General features: G+C 41.3%; 1 protein-coding gene across 3 annotated transcripts in view; it reads left to right on the top strand.

The window, feature by feature from the left end:
* CRISPLD2 (cysteine rich secretory protein LCCL domain containing 2) overlaps positions 1-21,563 on the top strand; it is a 74,602-nt gene that overhangs the window by 34,829 nt on the left and 18,210 nt on the right. For all 3 annotated transcript variants that reach the window (XM_075325323.1, XM_075325321.1, XM_075325322.1), the window contains exon 8: positions 6,244-6,304. In XM_075325323.1, the coding sequence (XP_075181438.1) occupies positions 6,244-6,304 (61 nt within the window). The remainder of the gene's footprint in view (positions 1-6,243; positions 6,305-21,563) is intronic.

The raw sequence follows: 21,563 nt of genomic DNA, 5'->3' as shown, positions 1-21,563 counted from the left end.
ACCACCTATCCATCACCAGAGATCAGCGGTGACATCACTGAGAACACCGCCTATCCATCACGAGAGATCAGCGGTGACATCACTGAGAACACCACCTATCCATCACCAGAGCTCAGCGGTGACATCAATGAGAATACCTCCTATCCATCACCAGAGATCAGCGGTGACATCACTGAGAACACCGCCTATCCATCACCAGAGATCAGCGGTGACATCACTGAGAACACCTCCTATCCATCACCAGAGATCAGCAGTAACATCACTGAGAACACCTCCTATCCATCACCAGAGATCAGCAGTGACATCACTGAGAACACCGCCTATCCATCACCAGAGATCAGCGGTGACATCACTGAGAACACCTCCTATCCATCACCAGAGATCAGCGGTGACATCACTGAGAACACCGCCTATCCATCACCAGAGATCAGCGGTGACATCACTGAGAACACCTCCTATCCATCACCAGAGATCAGCGGTGACATCACTGAGAACACCTCCTATCCATCACCAGAGATCAGCGGTGACATCACTGAGAACACCTCCTATCCATCACCAGAGATCAGCGGTGACATCACTGAGAACACCTCCTATCCATCACCAGAGATCAGCGGTGACATCACTGAGAACACCTCCTATCAATCACCAGAGATCAGCGGTGACATCACTGAGAACACCTCCTATCCATCACCAGAGATCAGCAGTGACATCACTGAGAACACCTCCTATCCATCACCAGAGATCAGCGGTGACATCACTGAGAACACCGCCTATCCATCACCAGAGATCAGCGGTGACATCACTGAGAACACCTCCTATCCATCACCAGAGATCAGCAGTGACATCACTGAGAACACCTCCTATCCATCACCAGAGATCAGCGGTGACATCACTGAGAACACAGGCTATCCATCACCAGAGATCAGCGGTGACATCACTGAGAACACCTCCTATCCATCACCAGAGATCAGCGGTGACATCACTGAGAACACCGCCTATCCATCACCAGAGATCAGCGGTGACATCACTGAGAACACCTCCTATCCATCACCAGAGATCAGCAGTGACATCACTGAGAACACCGCCTATCCATCACCAGAGATCAGCAGTGAGATCACTGAGAACACCTCCTATCCATCACCAGAGATCAGCGGTGACATCACTGAGAACACCTCCTATCCATCACCAGAGATCAGCGGTGACATCACTGAGAACACCTCCTATCCATCACCAGAGATCAGCGGTGACATCACTGAGAACACCTCCTATCCATCACCAGAGATCAGCGGTGACATCACTGAGAACACCGCCTATCCATCACCAGAGATCAGCAGTGACATCACTGAGAACACCTCCTATCCATCACCAGAGATCAGCGGTGACATCACTGAGAACACCTCCTATCAATCACCAGAGATCAGCAGTGACATCACTGAGAACACCTCCTATCCATCACCAGAGATCAGCGGTGACATCACTGAGAACACCGCCTATCCATCACCAGAGATCAGCGGTGACATCACTGAGAACACCTCCTATCCATCACCAGAGATCAGCAGTGACATCACTGAGAACACCTCCTATCCATCACCAGAGATCAGCGGTGACATCACTGAGAACACCGCCTATCCATCACCAGAGATCAGCAGTGAGATCACTGAGAACACCACCTATCCATCACCAGAGATCAGCGGTGATATCACTGAGAACGCCTCCTATCCATCACCAGAGATCAGCAGTGACATCACTGAGAACACCACCTATCCATCACCAGAGATCAGCGGTGACATCACTGAGAACACCGCCTATCCATCACCAGAGATCAGCGGTGACATCACTGAGAACACCACCTATCCATCACCAGAGATCAGCAGTGACATCACTGAGAACACCGCCTATCCATCACCAGAGATCAGCAGTGACATCACTGAGAACACCGCCTATCCATCACCAGAGATCAGCAGTGACATCACTGAGAACACCTCCTATCCATCACCAGAGATCAGCAGTGACATCACTGAGAACACCGCCTATCCATCACCAGAGATCAGCAGTGAGATCACTGAGAACACCTCCTATCCATCACCAGAGATCAGCAGTGACATCACTGAGAACACCGCCTATCCATCACCAGAGATCAGCGGTGACATCACTGAGAACACCTCCTATCCATCACCAGAGATCAGCGGTGACATCACTGAGAACACCGCCTATCCATCACCAGAGATCAGCAGTGACATCACTGAGAACACCTCCTATCCATCACCAGAGATCAGCAGTGAGATCACTGAGAACACCACCTATCCATGACCAGAGATCAGCGGTGACATCACTGAGAACACCTCCTATCCATCACCAGAGATCAGCGGTGACATCACTGAGAACACCTCCTATCCATCACCAGAGATCAGCAGTGACATCACTGAGAACACCTCCTATCCATCACCAGAGATCAGCAGTGACATCACTGAGAACACCGCCTATCCATCACCAGAGATCAGCAGTGACATCACTGAGAACACCGCCTATCCATCACCAGAGATCAGCAGTGAGATCACTGAGAACACCACCTATCCATGACCAGAGATCAGCGGTGACATCACTGAGAACACCTCCTATCCATCACCAGAGATCAGCGGTGACATCACTGAGAACACCTCCTATCCATCACCAGAGATCAGCGGTGACATCACTGAGAACACCTCCTATCAATCACCAGAGATCAGCGGTGACATCACTGAGAACACCTCCTATCCATCACCAGAGATCAGCAGTGACATCACTGAGAACACCTCCTATCCATCACCAGAGATCAGCGGTGACATCACTGAGAACACCTCCTATCAATCACCAGAGATCAGCGGTGACATCACTGAGAACACCTCCTATCCATCACCAGAGATCAGCAGTGACATCACTGAGAACACCTCCTATCCATCACCAGAGATCAGCGGTGACATCACTGAGAACACCGCCTATCCATCACCAGAGATCAGCGGTGACATCACTGAGAACACCTCCTATCCATCACCAGAGATCAGCGGTGACATCACTGAGAACACCTCCTATCCATCACCAGAGATCAGCGGTGACATCACTGAGAACACCTCCTATCCATCACCAGAGATCAGCGGTGACATCACTGAGAACACCTCCTATCCATCACCAGAGATCAGCGGTGACATCACTGAGAACACCTATCCATCACCAGAGATCAGCAGTGACATTACTGAGAACACCTCCTATCCATCACCAGAGATCAGCAGTGACATCACTGAGAACACCTCCTATCCATCACCAGAGATCAGCGGTCACATCACTGAGAACACCTCCTATCAATCACCAGAGATCAGCAGTGACATCACTGAGAACACCTCCTATCCATCACCAGAGATCAGCGGTGACATCACTGAGAACACCGCCTATCCATCACCAGAGATCAGCGGTGACATCACTGAGAACACCTCCTATCCATCACCAGAGATCAGCAGTGACATCACTGAGAACACCTCCTATCCATCACCAGAGATCAGCGGTGACATCACTGAGAACACCGCCTATCCATCACCAGAGATCAGCAGTGAGATCACTGAGAACACCACCTATCCATCACCAGAGATCAGCGGTGATATCACTGAGAACGCCTCCTATCCATCACCAGAGATCAGCAGTGACATCACTGAGAACACCACCTATCCATCACCAGAGATCAGCGGTGACATCACTGAGAACACCGCCTATCCATCACCAGAGATCAGCGGTGACATCACTGAGAACACCGCCTATCCATCACCAGAGATCAGCAGTGACATCACTGAGAACACCGCCTATCCATCACCAGAGATCAGCAGTGACATCACTGAGAACACCGCCTATCCATCACCAGAGATCAGCAGTGACATCACTGAGAACACCTCCTATCCATCACCAGAGATCAGCAGTGACATCACTGAGAACACCTCCTATCCATCACCAGAGATCAGCGGTGACATCACTGAGAACACCTCCTATCCATCACCAGAGATCAGCAGTGACATCACTGAGAACACCTATCCATCACCGGAGATCAGCGGTGACATCACTGAGAACACCTCCTATCCATCACCAGAGATCAGCGGTGACATCACTGAGAACACCGCCTCCTATCCATCACCAGAGATCAGCGGTGACATCACTGAGAACACCTCCTATCCATCACCAGAGATCAGCAGTGACATCACTGAGAACACCACCTATCCATCACCAGAGATCAGCAGTGACATCACTGAGAACACCTCCTATCCATCACCAGAGATCAGCAGTGACATCACTGAGAACACCTCCTATCCATCACCAGAGATCAGCAGTGACATCACTGAGAACACCTCCTATCCATCACCAGAGATCAGCAGTGACATCACTGAGAACACCTCCTATCCATCACCAGAGATCAGCGGTGACATCACTGAGAACACCGCCTATCCATCACCAGAGATCAGCGGTGACATCACTGAGAACACCTCCTATCCATCACCAGAGATCAGCAGTGACATCACTGAGAACACCTCCTATCCATCACCAGAGATCAGCGGTGACATCACTGAGAACACCTCCTATCCATCACCAGAGATCAGCGGTGACATCACTGAGAACACCTCCTATCCATCATCAGAGATCAGCAGTGACATCACTGAGAACACCGCCTATCCATCACCAGAGATCAGCGGTGACATCACTGAGAACACCTCCTATCCATCACCAGAGATCAGCAGTGACATCACTGAGAACACCTCCTATCCATCACCAGAGACCAGCGGTGACATCACTGAGAACACCTCCTATCCATCACCAGAGATCAGCGGTGACATCACTGAGAACACCTCCTATTCATCACCAGAGATCAGCGGTGACATCACTGAGAACACCTCCTATCCATCACCAGAGACCAGCGGTGACATCACTGAGAACACCTCCTATCCATCACCGGAGATCAGCAGTGACATCACTGAGAACACCTCCTATTCATCACCAGAGATCAGCGGTGACATCACTGAGAACACCGCCTATCCATCACCAGAGATCAGCGGTGACATCACTGAGAACACCTCCTATCCATCACCAGAGATCAGCGGTGACATCACTGAGAACACCGCCTATCCATCACCAGAGATCAGCGGTGACATCACTGAGAACACCGCCTATCCATCACCAGAGATCAGCGGTGACATCACTGAGAACACCTCCTATCCATCACCAGAGATCAGCGGTGACATCACTGAGAACACCGCCTATCCATCACCAGAGATCAGCAGTGACATCACTGAGAACACCTCCTATCCATCACCAGAGATCAGCAGTGACATCACTGAGAACACCTCCTATCCATCACCAGAGATCAGCGGTGACATCACTGAGAACACCGCCTATCCATCACCAGAGATCAGCGGTGACATCACTGAGAACACCGCCTATCCATCACCAGAGATCAGCGGTGACATCACTGAGAACACCTCCTATCCATCACCAGAGATCAGCGGTGACATCACTGAGAACACCTCCTATCCATCACCAGAGATCAGCGGTGACATCACTGAGAACACCGCCTATCCATCACCAGAGATCAGCGGTGACATCACTGAGAACACCGCCTATCCATCACCAGAGATCAGCGGTGACATCACTGAGAACACCTCCTATCCATCACCAGAGATCAGCGGTGACATCACTGAGAACACCGCCTATCCATCACCAGAGATCAGCGGTGACATCACTGAGAACACCTCCTATCCATCACCAGAGATCAGCAGTGACATCACTGAGAACACCTCCTATCCATCACCAGAGACCAGCGGTGACATCACTGAGAACACCTCCTATCCATCACCGGAGATCAGCAGTGACATCACTGAGAACACCTCCTATCCATCACCAGAGATCAGCAGTGACATCACTGAGAACACCTCCTATCTATCACCAGAGATCAGCGGTGACATCACTGAGAACACCGCCTATCCATCACCAGAGATCAGCAGTGACATCACTGAGAACACCGCCTATCCATCACCAGAGATCAGCAGTGACATCACTGAGAACACCACCTATCCATCACCAGAGATCAGCAGTGACATCACTGAGAACACCTCCTATCCATCACCAGAGATCAGCAGTGACATCACTGAGAACACCTCCTATTCATCACCAGAGATCAGCGGTGACATCAGTCAGATGTGATATTTACTCTCATTTTTTTTTGTTTTTTTGCAGCTCAAGTCATCAAATGTGAGACCCGGATGAGGGATAAGTGTAAGGGATCCACCTGTAACAGGTACGAGCGCTCTCTGTTATCTGCCGCCTTCGTGTATGTGATATTTTGCAGTGTGACACCTCAGCAGCTGCAGCTTGTGGTAATATTGCAGTTTTGTACACTTGCTGGAGGAGGGGGATGCAGCTGCAGTTCTCTCTCTGACTGAGAGGGGAGGAGGAGTAATAGGAGGAGTCATCTGATTGGCTCAGTGAATACAGCACAGCTGTGACATCACATCAGGAGGAGCCCACCCACTCAGCAGGATCGTCTGCAGCAGGATTCTCTCCCCTGCTTTCTGCGGCAGTGGCAGTACACGCTTACTGTGAGGCCGCTCCTGTGTGAATACTCGCTCGGCTTTATACGCAGTGTTTTTTCTCGGTCCAGCGCCTCCGCAGTCATTGTTACTCTCCCCTCCTCACTTTCCTTATGGGGATAAATGGGGTTTTGATGGGGGGTGGATTTTGGGTAACCTCCGCGACAATCCATAGTGAGATGGAGAGGATTGGCCATCGGGGGGCGCTGGCGGTATCACACATGGTATATACAGTACATCACACATGGTATATACAGTATATTACACATGGTATATACAGTATATCACACATGGTATATACAGTATATCACACATGGTATATACAGTATATTACACATGGTATATACAGTATATCACACATGGTATATACAGTGTATCACACATGGTATATACAGTATATTACACATGGTATATACAGTATATCACACATGGTATATACAGTATATCACACATGGTATATTCAGTATATTACACATGGTATATACAGTATATTACACATGGTATATACAGTATATCACACATGGTATATACAGTATATCACACATGGTATATACAGTATATTACACATGGTATATACAGTATATCACACATGGTATATACAGTATATCACACATGGTATATACAGTATATTACACATGGTATATACAGTATATCACACATGGTATATAGTGTATCACACATGGTATATACAGTATATTACACATGGTATATACAGTATATCACACATGGTATATACAGTATATCACACATGGTATATACAGTGTATCACACATGGTATATACAGTGTGTCACACATGGTATATACAGTGTGTCACACATGGTATATACAGTGTGTCACACATGGTATATACAGTATATCACACATGGTATATACAGTATATCACACATGGTATATACAGTGTAACACACATGGTATACACTGTATATCACACATGGTATATACTGTATATCACACGTGGTATATACAGTGTATCACACATGGTATATACAGTATATCACACATGGTATATACAGTGTATCACACATGGTATATACAGTGTATCACACATGGTATATACAGTATATCACACATGGTATATACAGTATATCACACATGGTATATACTGTATATCACACATGATATATACAGTGTATCACACATGGTATATACAGTGTGTCACACATGGTATATACAGTATATCACACATGGTATATGCAGTATATCACACATGGTATATGCAGTATATCACACATGGTATATACAGTGTGTCACACATGGTATATACTGTATATCACACATGATATATACAGTGTATCACACATGGTATATACAGTGTGTCACACATGGTATATACAGTATATCACACATGGTATATACAGTGTGTCACACATGGTATTTACAGTATCACACATGGTATATACAGTATATCACACATGGTATATACAGTATATCACACATGGTATATACAGTATATCACACATGGTATATACAGTGTGTCACACATGGTATATACAGTATATCACACATGGTATATACAGTGTGTCACACATGGTATATACAGTATATCACACATGGTATATACAGTATATCACACATGGTATATACAGTGTGTCACACATGGTATATACAGTATATCACACATGGTATATACAGTATATCACACATGGTATATACAGTGTGTCACACATGGTATATACAGTATATCACACATGGTATATACAGTGTGTCACACATGGTATATACAGTATATCACACATGGTATATACAGTATATCACACATGGTATATACAGTATATCACACATGGTATATACAGTGTGTCACACATGGTATATGCAGTATATCACACATGGTATATACATTGTGTCACACATGGTATATACAGTATATCACACATGGTATATACATTGTGTCACACATGGTATATACAGTATATCACACATGGTATATGCAGTATATCACACATGGTATATACAGTGTGTCACACATGGTATATACTGTATATCACACATGATATATACAGTGTGTCACACATGGTATATACAGTGTGTCACACATGGTATATACAGTATATCACACATGGTATATACAGTGTGTCACACATGGTATTTACAGTATCACACATGGTATATACAGTATATCACACATGGTATATACAGTATATCACACATGGTATATACAGTATATCACACATGGTATATACAGTGTGTCACACATGGTATATACAGTATATCACACATGGTATATACAGTGTGTCACACATGGTATATACAGTATATCACACATGGTATATACAGTATATCACACATGGTATATACAGTGTGTCACACATGGTATATACAGTATATCACACATGGTATATACAGTATATCACACATGGTATATACAGTATATCACACATGGTATATACAGTGTGTCACACATGGTATATACAGTATATCACACATGGTATATACAGTGTGTCACACATGGTATATACAGTATATCACACATGGTATATACAGTATATCACACATGGTATATACAGTGTGTCACACATGGTATATACAGTATATCACACATGGTATATACAGTGTATCACATATGGTATATACAGTATATCACACATGGTATATACAGTGTATCACATATGGTATATACAGTATATCACACATGGTATATACAGTGTGTCACACATGGTATATACAGTATATCACACATGGTATATACAGTGTGTCACACATGGTATATACAGTATATCACACATGGTATATACAATGTATCACATATGGTATATACAGTATATCACACATGGTATATACAGTGTATCACATATGGTATATACAGTATATCACACATGGTATATACAGTGTGTCACACATGGTATATGCAGTATATCACACATGGTATATACATTGTGTCACACATGGTATATACAGTATATCACACATGGGATATACAATGTATCACATATGGTATATACAGTATATCACACATGGTATATACAGTGTGTCACACATGGTATATACAGTATATCACATATGGTATATACAGTGTGTCACACTTGGTATATACAGTATATCACACATGGTATATACAATGTATCACATATGGTATATACAGTATATCACACATGGTATATACAGTATATCACATATGGTATATACAGTATATCACACATGGTATATACAGTATGTCACACATGGTATATACAGTGTGTCACATATGGTATATACAGTATATCACACATGGTATATACAGTATATCACACATGGTATATACAGTGTATCACATATGGTATATACAGTATATCACACATGGTATATACAGTATATCACACATGGTATATACAGTGTATCACATATGGTATATACAGTATGTCACACATGGTATATACAGTGTGTCACATATGGTATATACAGTATATCACACATGGTATATACAGTATATCACACATGGTATATACAGTGTATCACATATGGTATATACAGTATGTCACACATGGTATATACAGTGTATCACATATGGTATATACAGTATATCACACATGGTATATACAGTGTGTCACACATGGTATATACAGTATATCACACATGGTATATACAGTATATCACACATGGTATATACAGTGTATCACATATGGTATATACAGTATGTCACACATGGTATATACAGTGTGTCACACATGGTATATATGTGAAGGTGGTCTGAGCTGTAGTATGTTTGTTTAAACGTAATAAGAATATCTGTGTATATAAATAATCAATATGTATTACACATGGTATATACAGTATTGTGGAGACACGGGGGTGAGTGGGTGCTCTCCTGTGGAGACACGGGGGTCAGTGGGTGCTCTCCTGTGGAGACACGGGGGTCAGTGGGTGCTCTCCTGTGGAGACACGGGGGTGAGTGGGTGCTCTCCTGTGGAGACACGGGTGTCAGTGGGTGCTCTCCTGTGGAGACACGGGGGTCAGTGGGTGCTCTCCTGTGGAGACACGGGGGTCAGTGGGTGCTCTCCTGTGGAGACACGGGGGTCAGTGGGTGCTCTCCTGTGGAGACACGGGGTCAGTGGGTGCTCTGCTGTGGAGACACGGGGGTCAGTGGGTGCTCTCGTCCTCTGGCCCGGCCGCCTTTAGAAAGACAGCGTGGCTCAGGGCTCATCCCAACTGAACGCCGGCCTCCTTAACCGTGGGCGTAACACTACTCAGACAACACAGGATGAGGGAACCACAATAATTAGACTTTATTGGATCCCCAAACAATTAACAGCACATAACACATAACCAGCAAAACACACAAATGTAACAGGCAACAGAGTCTCCCCCTTCCGCTGCTCACCAGGGATTAGAATGTCCGGGCCTCCTAGCTTCCAGGGCTACTTACTCCAATCCAGCAGCACCCCGCTTTTGGCGGGCACCCACCGAGAAAGGAATAACGCTAGATTTAGGAAGCTGTCTGAGGTCTGCAAAGTCTGTAACAGGTGACTGAACTGTCCCAACCTGAGTGTCCTCCTTAAGTAGTCTCTGGTATGATGTTACAATCCTGGCAGCCGGAGTCGAAATCCCTAGGCTGTGGATATGGTCTCCAATCGGAAACGAAGTCCCTAGATTGAAGCCACAAGGTATCCTGATCCTCTAGTCCGCTCCTAAGAGCTTAGACTGGATCATGCACATCCACCAACCATTGGTGACTTAAGGAAGTCCCCTTTTTATAGCCTGCGCCTTCCCTATAGATATACTGTGCCCTTATCGGATTGGTTGTACAAGATTGCTTCTCTTATTGGATGAATTTCAAGCTGCATGGATAATGTTCATTTAAATGATGTGGATAGAAAGACTGAGGATATCTACATGAAGTCTGCAAGTCACAGACTAGACAATGGCTACTAAGGTAATCACATTAGCAATACACAACTACATTACAATGATTACTGGAAGGGTCTTGTCCCAAACAATAGATTAGCAAACATGAGTTAACACAAAATAACAATACGTCTGGCTGAATTTTAAGAAACTTTAACCCATGCTAGGCATTGGGTGTCCATGTCGTCACAAGTATTTCACACATGGTTTATACAGTATATCACACATGGTATATACAGTGTATCACACATGGTATATACAGTGTATCACACATGGTATATACTGTATATCACACATGGTATATACAGTATATCACACATGGTATACTGTATATCACACATGGTATATACAGTGTATCACACATGGTATATACAGTATATCACACATGGTATATACAGTGTATCACACATGGTATATACAATATATCACACATGGTATATACAGTGTATCACACATGGTATATACAGTATATCACACATGGTATATACAGTATGTCACACATGGTATATACTGTATATCACACATGGTATATACTGTATATCACACATGGTATATACAGTATATCACACATGGTATATACAGTATATCACACATACAGTATATCACACATGGTATATACAGTATATCACACATGGTATATACAGTATATCACACATGGTTTATACAGTATATTACACATGGTATATATTGTATATCACACATGGTATATACTGTATCACACATGGTATATACAGTATATCACACATGTATATACAGTATATCACACATGGTATATACAGTATATCACACATACAGTATATCACACATGATATATACTGTATATCACACATGGTATATACAGTATATCACACATGGTATATACAGTATATTACAGATGGTATATACAGTATATCACACATGGTATATACAGTATATCACACATGGTATATACAGTATATCACACATACAGTATATCACACATGGTATATACAGTATATCACACATGGTGTATACAATATATCACACATGGTATATACAGTATATCACACATGGTATATACAGTATATTACACATGGTATATACAGTATATTACACATGGTATATACAGTATATCACACATGGTATATACAGTATATCACGCATGGTATATACAGTATATCACACATGGTATATACAGTGTAACACACATGGTATATACAGTATATTACACATGGTATATACAGTATATCACACATGGTATATACAGTGTATCACATATGGTATATACAGTATATCACACATGGTATATACAGTGTGTCACACATGGTATATACAGTGTGTCACACATGGTATATACAGTATATCACACATGGTATATACAGTGTATCACACATGGTATATACAGTATATCACACATGGTATATACAGTGTGTCACACATGGTATATACAGTGTATCACACATGGTATATACAGTATATCACACATGGTATATACAGTGTGTCACACATGGTATATACAGTATATCACACATGGTATATACAGTATATCACACATGGTATATACAGTGTGTCACACATGGTATATACAGTATTTCACACATGGTATATACAGTGTGTCACACATGGTATATACAGTATATCACACATGATATATACAGTATATCACACATGGTATATACAGTATATCACACATGGTATATAGAGTATATCACACATGGTATATACAGTGTGTCACACATGGTATATACTGTATATCACACATGGTATATACAGTGTGTCACACATGGTATATACAGTATATCACACATGGTATATACAGTATATCACACATGGTATATACAGTGTGTCACACATGGTATATACAGTATATCACACATGGTATATACAGTGTATCACATATGGTATATACAGTATATCACACATGGTATATACAGTGTATCACATATGGTATATACAGTATATCACACATGGTATATACAGTGTGTCACACATGGTATATATGTGAAGGTGGTCTGAGCTGTAGTATGTTTGTTTAAACGTAATAAGAATATCTGTGTATATAAATAATCAATATGTAGATGTAGTTGTATCCCAAACGAAGACTGCATTAGCAGTCTTCACCCAAATTCCTCCCGTGACATATACAGTGTATCACACATTGTATATACAGTATATTACACATGGTATATACAGTATTGTGGAGACACGGGGGTGAGTGGGTGCTCTCCTGTGGAGACACGGGTGTCAGTGGGTGCTCTCCTGTGGAGACACGGGGGTCAGTGGGTGCTCTCCTGTGGAGACACGGGGGTCAGTGGGTGCTCTCCTGTGGAGACACGGGGGTCAGTGGGTGCTCTCCTGTGGAGACACGGGGGTCAGTGGGTGCTCTCCTGTGGAGACACGGGGGTCAGTGGGTGCTCTCCTGTGGAGACACGGGGGTCAGTGGGTGCTCTCCTGTGGAGACACGGGGTCAGTGGGTGCTCTGCTGTGGAGACACGGGGGTCAGTGGGTGCTCTCGTCCTCTGGCCCGGCCGCCTTTAGAAAGACAGCGTGGCTCAGGGCTCATCCCAACTGAACGCCGGCCTCCTTAACCGTGGGCGTAACACTACTCAGACAACACAGGGTGAGGGAACCACAATAATTAGACTTTATTGGATCCCCAACCAATTAACGGCACATAACACATAACCAGCAAAACACACAAATGTAACAGGCAACAGAGTCTCCCCCTTCCTCTGCTCACCAGGGATTAGAATGTCCATGCCTCAGAGGTTCCAGGGCTACTTACTCCAATCCAGCAGCACCCCGCTTTTGGCGGGCACCCACCGAGAAAGGAATAACGCTAGATTTAGGAAGCTGTCTGAGGTCTGCAAAGTCTGTAACAGGTGACTGAACTGTCCCAACCTGAGTGTCCTCCTTAAGTAGTCTCTGGTATGATGTTACAATCCTGGCAGCCGGAGTCGAAATCCCTAGGCTGTGGATATGGTCTCCAACCGGAACCGGAGTCCCTAGATTGAAGCCACAAGGTATCCTGATCCTCTAGTCTGCTCCTAAGAGCTTAGACTGGATCATGCACATCCACCAACCATTGGTGACTTAAGGAAGTCCCCTTTTTATAGCCTGCGCCTTCCCTATAGATATACTGTGCCCTTATCGGATTGGTTGTACAAGATTGCTTCTCTTATTGGATGAATTTCAAGCTGCATGGATAATGTTCATTTAAATGATGTGGATAGAAAGACTGAGGATATCTACATGAAGTGTGCAAGTCACAGACTAGACAATGGCTACTAAGGTAATCACATTAGCAATACACAACTACATTACAATGATTACTGGAAGGGTCTTGTCCCAAACAATAGATTAGCAAACATGAGTTAACACAAAATAACAATACGTCTGGCTGAATTTTAAGAAACTTTAACCCATGCTAGGCATTGGGTGTCCATGTCGTCACAAGTATTTCACACATGGTTTATACAGTATATCACACATGGTATATACAGTGTATCACACATGGTATATACAGTGTATCACACATGATATATACAGTATATCACACATGGTATATACAGTAAAACACACATGGTATATACAGTGTATCACACATGGTATATACTGTATATCACACATGGTATATACAGTATATCACACATGGTATACTGTATATCACACATGGTATATACAGTGTATCACACATGGTATATACAGTATATCACACATGGTATATACAGTGTATCACACATGGTATATACAGTATATCACACATGGTATATACAGTATATCACACATACAGTATATCACACATGGTATATACAGTATATCACACATGGTATATACAGTATATCACACATGGTTTATACAGTATATTACACATGGTATATATTGTATATCACACATGGTATATACTGTATCACACATGGTATATACAGTATATCACACATGTATATACAGTATATCACACATGGTATATACAGTATATCACACATACAGTATATCACACATGATATATACTGTATATCACACATGGTATATACAGTATATCACACATGGTATATACAGTATATTACACATGGTATATACAGTATATCACACATGGTATATACAGTATATCACACATGGTATATACAGTATATCACACATACAGTATATCACACATGGTATATACAGTATATCACACATGGTGTATACAATATATCACACATGGTATATACAGTATATCACACATGGTATATACAGTATATTACACATGGTATATACAGTATATTACACATGGTATATACAGTATATCACACATGGTATATACAGTGTAACACACATGGTATATACAGTATATTACACATGGTATATACAGTATATCACACATGGTATATACAGTATATCACACATGGTATATGCAGTATATTACACATGGTATATACAGTATATTACACATGGTATATACAGTATATCACACATGGTATATACAGTATATTACACATGGTATATACAGTATATCACACATGGTATATACAGTATATTACACATGGTATATACAGTATATCACACATGGTATATACAGTATATTACACATGGTATATACAGTATATCACACATGGTATATACAGTATATCACACATGGTATATGCAGTATATTACACATGGTATATACAGTGTGTCACATATGGTATATACAGTGTGTCACATATGGTATATACAGTATATCACACATGGCATATACAGTATATCACACATGGTATATACAGTGTAACACACATGGTATATACTGTATATCACACATGGTATATACAGTATATCACACATGGTATATACAGTATATCACACATACAGTATATCACACATGATATATACTGTATATCACACATGGTATATACAGTATATCACACATGGTATATACAGTATATTACACATGGTATATACAGTATATCACACATGGTATATACAGTATATCACACATGGTATATACAGTATATCACACATACAGTATATCACACATGGTATATACAGTATATCACACATGGTGTATACAATATATCACACATGGTATATACAGTATATCACACATGGTATATACAGTATATTACACATGGTATATACAGTATATTACACATGGTATATACAGTATATCACACATGGTATATACAGTATATCACACATGGTATATACAGTGTAACACACATGGTATATACAGTATATTACACATGGTATATACAGTATATCACACATGGTAGATACAGTATATCACACATGGTATATGCAGTATATTACACATGGTATATACAGTATATTACACATGGTATATACAGTATATCACACATGGTATATACAGTATATTACACATGGTATATACAGTATATCACACATGGTATATACAGTATATTACACATGGTATATACAGTATATCACACATGGTATATACAGTATATTACACATGGTATATACAGTATATCACACATGGTATATACAGTATATCACACATGGTATATGCAGTATATTACACATGGTATATACAGTGTGTCACATATGGTATATACAGTGTGTCACATATGGTATATACAGTATATCACACATGGCATATACAGTATATCACACATGGTATATACAGTGTAACACACATGGTATATACTGTATATCACACATGGTATATACAGTATATCACACGTGGTATATACAGTGTATCACACATGGTATATACAGTATATCACACATGGTATATACAGTGTATCACACATGGTATATACAGTATATCACACATGGTATATACAGTGTATCACACATGGTATATACAGTATATCACACATGGTATATACAGTATATCACACATGGTATATACAGTGTGTCACACATGGTATATACAGTATATCACACATGGTATATACAGTGTGTCACACATGGTATTTACAGTATCACACATGGTATATACAGTATATCACACATGGTATATACAGTATATCACACATGGTATATACAGTGTGTCACACATGGTATATACAGTATATCACACATGGTATATACAGTGTGTCACACATAGTATATACAGTATATCACACATGGTATATACAGTATATCACACATGGTATATACAGTATATCACACATGGTATATACAGTGTAACACACATGGTATATACTGTATATCACACATGGTATATACTGTATATCACACGTGGTATATACAGTGTATCACACATGGTATATACAGTGTATCACACATGGTATATACAGTGTATCACACATGGTATATACAGTATATCACACATGGGATATACAATGTATCACATATGGTATATACAGTATATCACACATGGTATATACAGTGTGTCACACATGGTATATACTGTATATCACACATGATATATACAGTGTATCACACATGGTATATACAGTGTGTCACACATGGTATATACAGTATATCACACATGGTATATGCAGCATATCACACATGGTATATGCAGTGTATCACACATGGTATATACAGTCTATCACACATGGTATATACAGTGTGTCACACATGGTATATACTGTATATCACACATGATATATACAGTGTATCACACATGGTATATACAGTGTGTCACACATGGTATATACTGTATATCACACGTGGTATATACAGTGTATCACACATGGTATATACAGTATATCACACATGGTATATACAGTGTATCACACATGGTATATACAGTATATCACACATGGTATATACAGTATATCACACATGGTATATACAGTGTGTCACACATGGTATATACTGTATATCACACATGATATATACAGTGTATCACACATGGTATATACAGTGTGTCACACATGGTATATACAGTATATCACACATGGTATATGCAGCATATCACACATGGTATATGCAGTATATCACACATGGTATATGCAGTATATCACACATGGTATATACAGTGTGTCACACATGGTATATACTGTATATCACACATGATATATACAGTGTATCACACATGGTATATACAGTGTGTCACACATGGTATATACAGTATATCACACATGGTATATACAGTGTGTCACACATGGTATTTACAGTATCACACATGGTATATACAGTATATCACACATGGTATATACAGTATATCACACATGGTATATACAGTGTGTCACACATGGTATATACAGTATATCACACATGGTATATACAGTGTGTCACACATGGTATATACAGTATATCACACATGGTATATACAGTATATCACACATGGTATATACAGTATATCACACATGGTATATACTGTATATCACACATGGTATATACAGTGTGTCACACATGGTATATACAGTATATCACACATGGTATATACAGTATATCACACATGGTATATACAGTGTGTCACACATGGTATATACAGTATATCACACATGGTATATACAGTATATCACACATGGTATATACAGTGTGTCACACATGGTATATACAGTATATCACACATGGTATATACAGTGTGTCACACATGGTATATACAGTATATCACACATGGTATATACAGTATATCACACATGGTATATACAGTGTGTAACACATGGTATATACAGTATATCACACATGGTATATACAGTGTATCACATATGGTATATACAGTATATCACACATGGTATATACAGTGTATCACATATGGTATATACAGTATATCACACATGGTATATACAGTGTGTCACACATGGTATATACAGTGTGTCACACATGGTATATACAGTATATCACACATGGTATATACAGTGTATCACACATGGTATATACAGTATATCACACATGGTATATACAGTATATCACACATGGTATATACAGTGTGTCACACATGGTATATACAGTGTATCACACATGGTATATACAGTATATCACACATGGTATATACAGTGTGTCACACATGGTATATACAGTATATCACACATGGTATATACAGTATATCACACATGGTATATACAGTGTGTCACACATGGTATATACAGTATATCACACATGGTATATACAGTGTGTCACACATGGTATATACAGTATATCACACATGATATATACAGTATATCACACATGGTATATACAGTATATCACACATGGTATATAGAGTATATCACACATGGTATTTACAGTGTGTCACACATGGTATATACTGTATATCACACATGGTATATACAGTGTGTCACACATGGTATATACAGTATATCACACATGGTATATACAGTATATCACACATGGTATATACAGTATATCACACATGGTATATACAGTGTGTCACACATGGTATATACAGTATATCACACATGGTATATACAGTGTATCACATATGGTATATACAGTATATCACACATGGTATATACAGTGTATCACATATGGTATATACATTATATCACACATGGTATATACAGTGTGTCACACATGGTATATACAGTATATCACACATGGTATATACAGTGTGTCACACATGGTATATATGTGAAGGTGGTCTGAGCTGTAGTATGTTTGTTTAAACGTAATAAGAATATCTGTGTATATAAATAATCAATATGTAGATGTAGTTGTATCCCAAACGAAGACTGCATTAGCAGTCTTCACCCAAATTCCTCCCGTGACATATACAGTGTATCACACATTGTATATACAGTATATTACACATGGTATATACAGTATTGTGGAGACACGGGGGTGAGTGGGTGCTCTCCTGTGGAGACACGGGTGTCAGTGGGTGCTCTCCTGTGGAGACACGGGGGTCAGTGGGTGCTCTCCTGTGGAGACACGGGGGTCAGTGGGTGCTCTCCTGTGGAGACACGGGGGTCAGTGGGTGCTCTCCTGTGGAGACACGGGGGTCAGTGGGTGCTCTCCTGTGGAGACACGGGGGTCAGTGGGTGCTCTCCTGTGGAGACACGGGGGTCAGTGGGTGCTAGTGGGTGCTCTCCTGTGGAGACACGGGGTCAGTGGGTGCTCTGCTGTGGAGACACGGGGGTCAGTGGGTGCTCTCGTCCTCTGGCCCGGCCGCCTTTAGAAAGACAGCGTGGCTCAGGGCTCATCCCAACTGAACGCCGGCCTCCTTAACCGTGGGCGTAACACTACTCAGACAACACAGGGTGAGGGAACCACAATAATTAGACTTTATTGGATCCCCAACCAATTAACGGCACATAACACATAACCAGCAAAACACACAAATGTAACCGGCAACAGAGTCTCCCCCTTCCTCTGCTCACCAGGGATTAGAATGTCCATGCCTCAGAGGTTCCAGGGCTACTTACTCCAATCCAGCAGCACCCCGCTTTTGGCGGGCACCCACCGAGAAAGGAATAACGCTAGATTTAGGAAGCTGTCTGAGGTCTGCAAAGTCTGTAACAGGTGACTGAACTGTCCCAACCTGAGTGTCCTCCTTAAGTAGTCTCTGGTATGATGTTACAATCCTGGCAGCCGGAGTCGAAATCCCTAGGCTGTGGATATGGTCTCCAACCGGAACCGGAGTCCCTAGATTGAAGCCACAAGGTATCCTGATCCTCTAGTCTGCTCCTAAGAGCTTAGACTGGATCATGCACATCCACCAACCATTGGTGACTTAAGGAAGTCCCCTTTTTATAGCCTGCGCCTTCCCTATAGATATACTGTGCCCTTATCGGATTGGTTGTACAAGATTGCTTCTCTTATTGGATGAATTTCAAGCTGCATGGATAATGTTCATTTAAATGATGTGGATAGAAAGACTGAGGATATCTACATGAAGTCTGCAAGTCACAGACTAGACAATGGCTACTAAGGTAATCACATTAGCAATACACAACTACATTACAATGATTACTGGAAGGGTCTTGTCCCAAACAATAGATTAGCAAACATGAGTTAACACAAAATAACAATACGTCTGGCTGAATTTTAAGAAACTTTAACCCATGCTAGGCATTGGGTGTCCATGTCGTCACAAGTATTTCACACATGGTATATACAGTATATCACACATGGTATATACAGTGTATCACACATGGTATATACAGTGTATCACACATGATATATACAGTATATCACACATGCTATATACAGTAAAAAACACATGGTATATACAGTGTATCACACATGGTATATACAGTGTATCACACATGGTATGTACAGTATATCACACATGGTATATACTGTATATCACACATGGTATATACAGTATATCACACATGGTATACTGTATATCACACATGGTATATACAGTG

Source organism: Anomaloglossus baeobatrachus, chromosome 10 (assembly GCF_048569485.1).
Source record: "Anomaloglossus baeobatrachus isolate aAnoBae1 chromosome 10, aAnoBae1.hap1, whole genome shotgun sequence".
In the NCBI taxonomy this organism is placed as follows: Eukaryota; Metazoa; Chordata; class Amphibia; order Anura; family Aromobatidae; genus Anomaloglossus; species Anomaloglossus baeobatrachus.
This window is presented reverse-complemented; position numbering and strand designations above follow the sequence as displayed.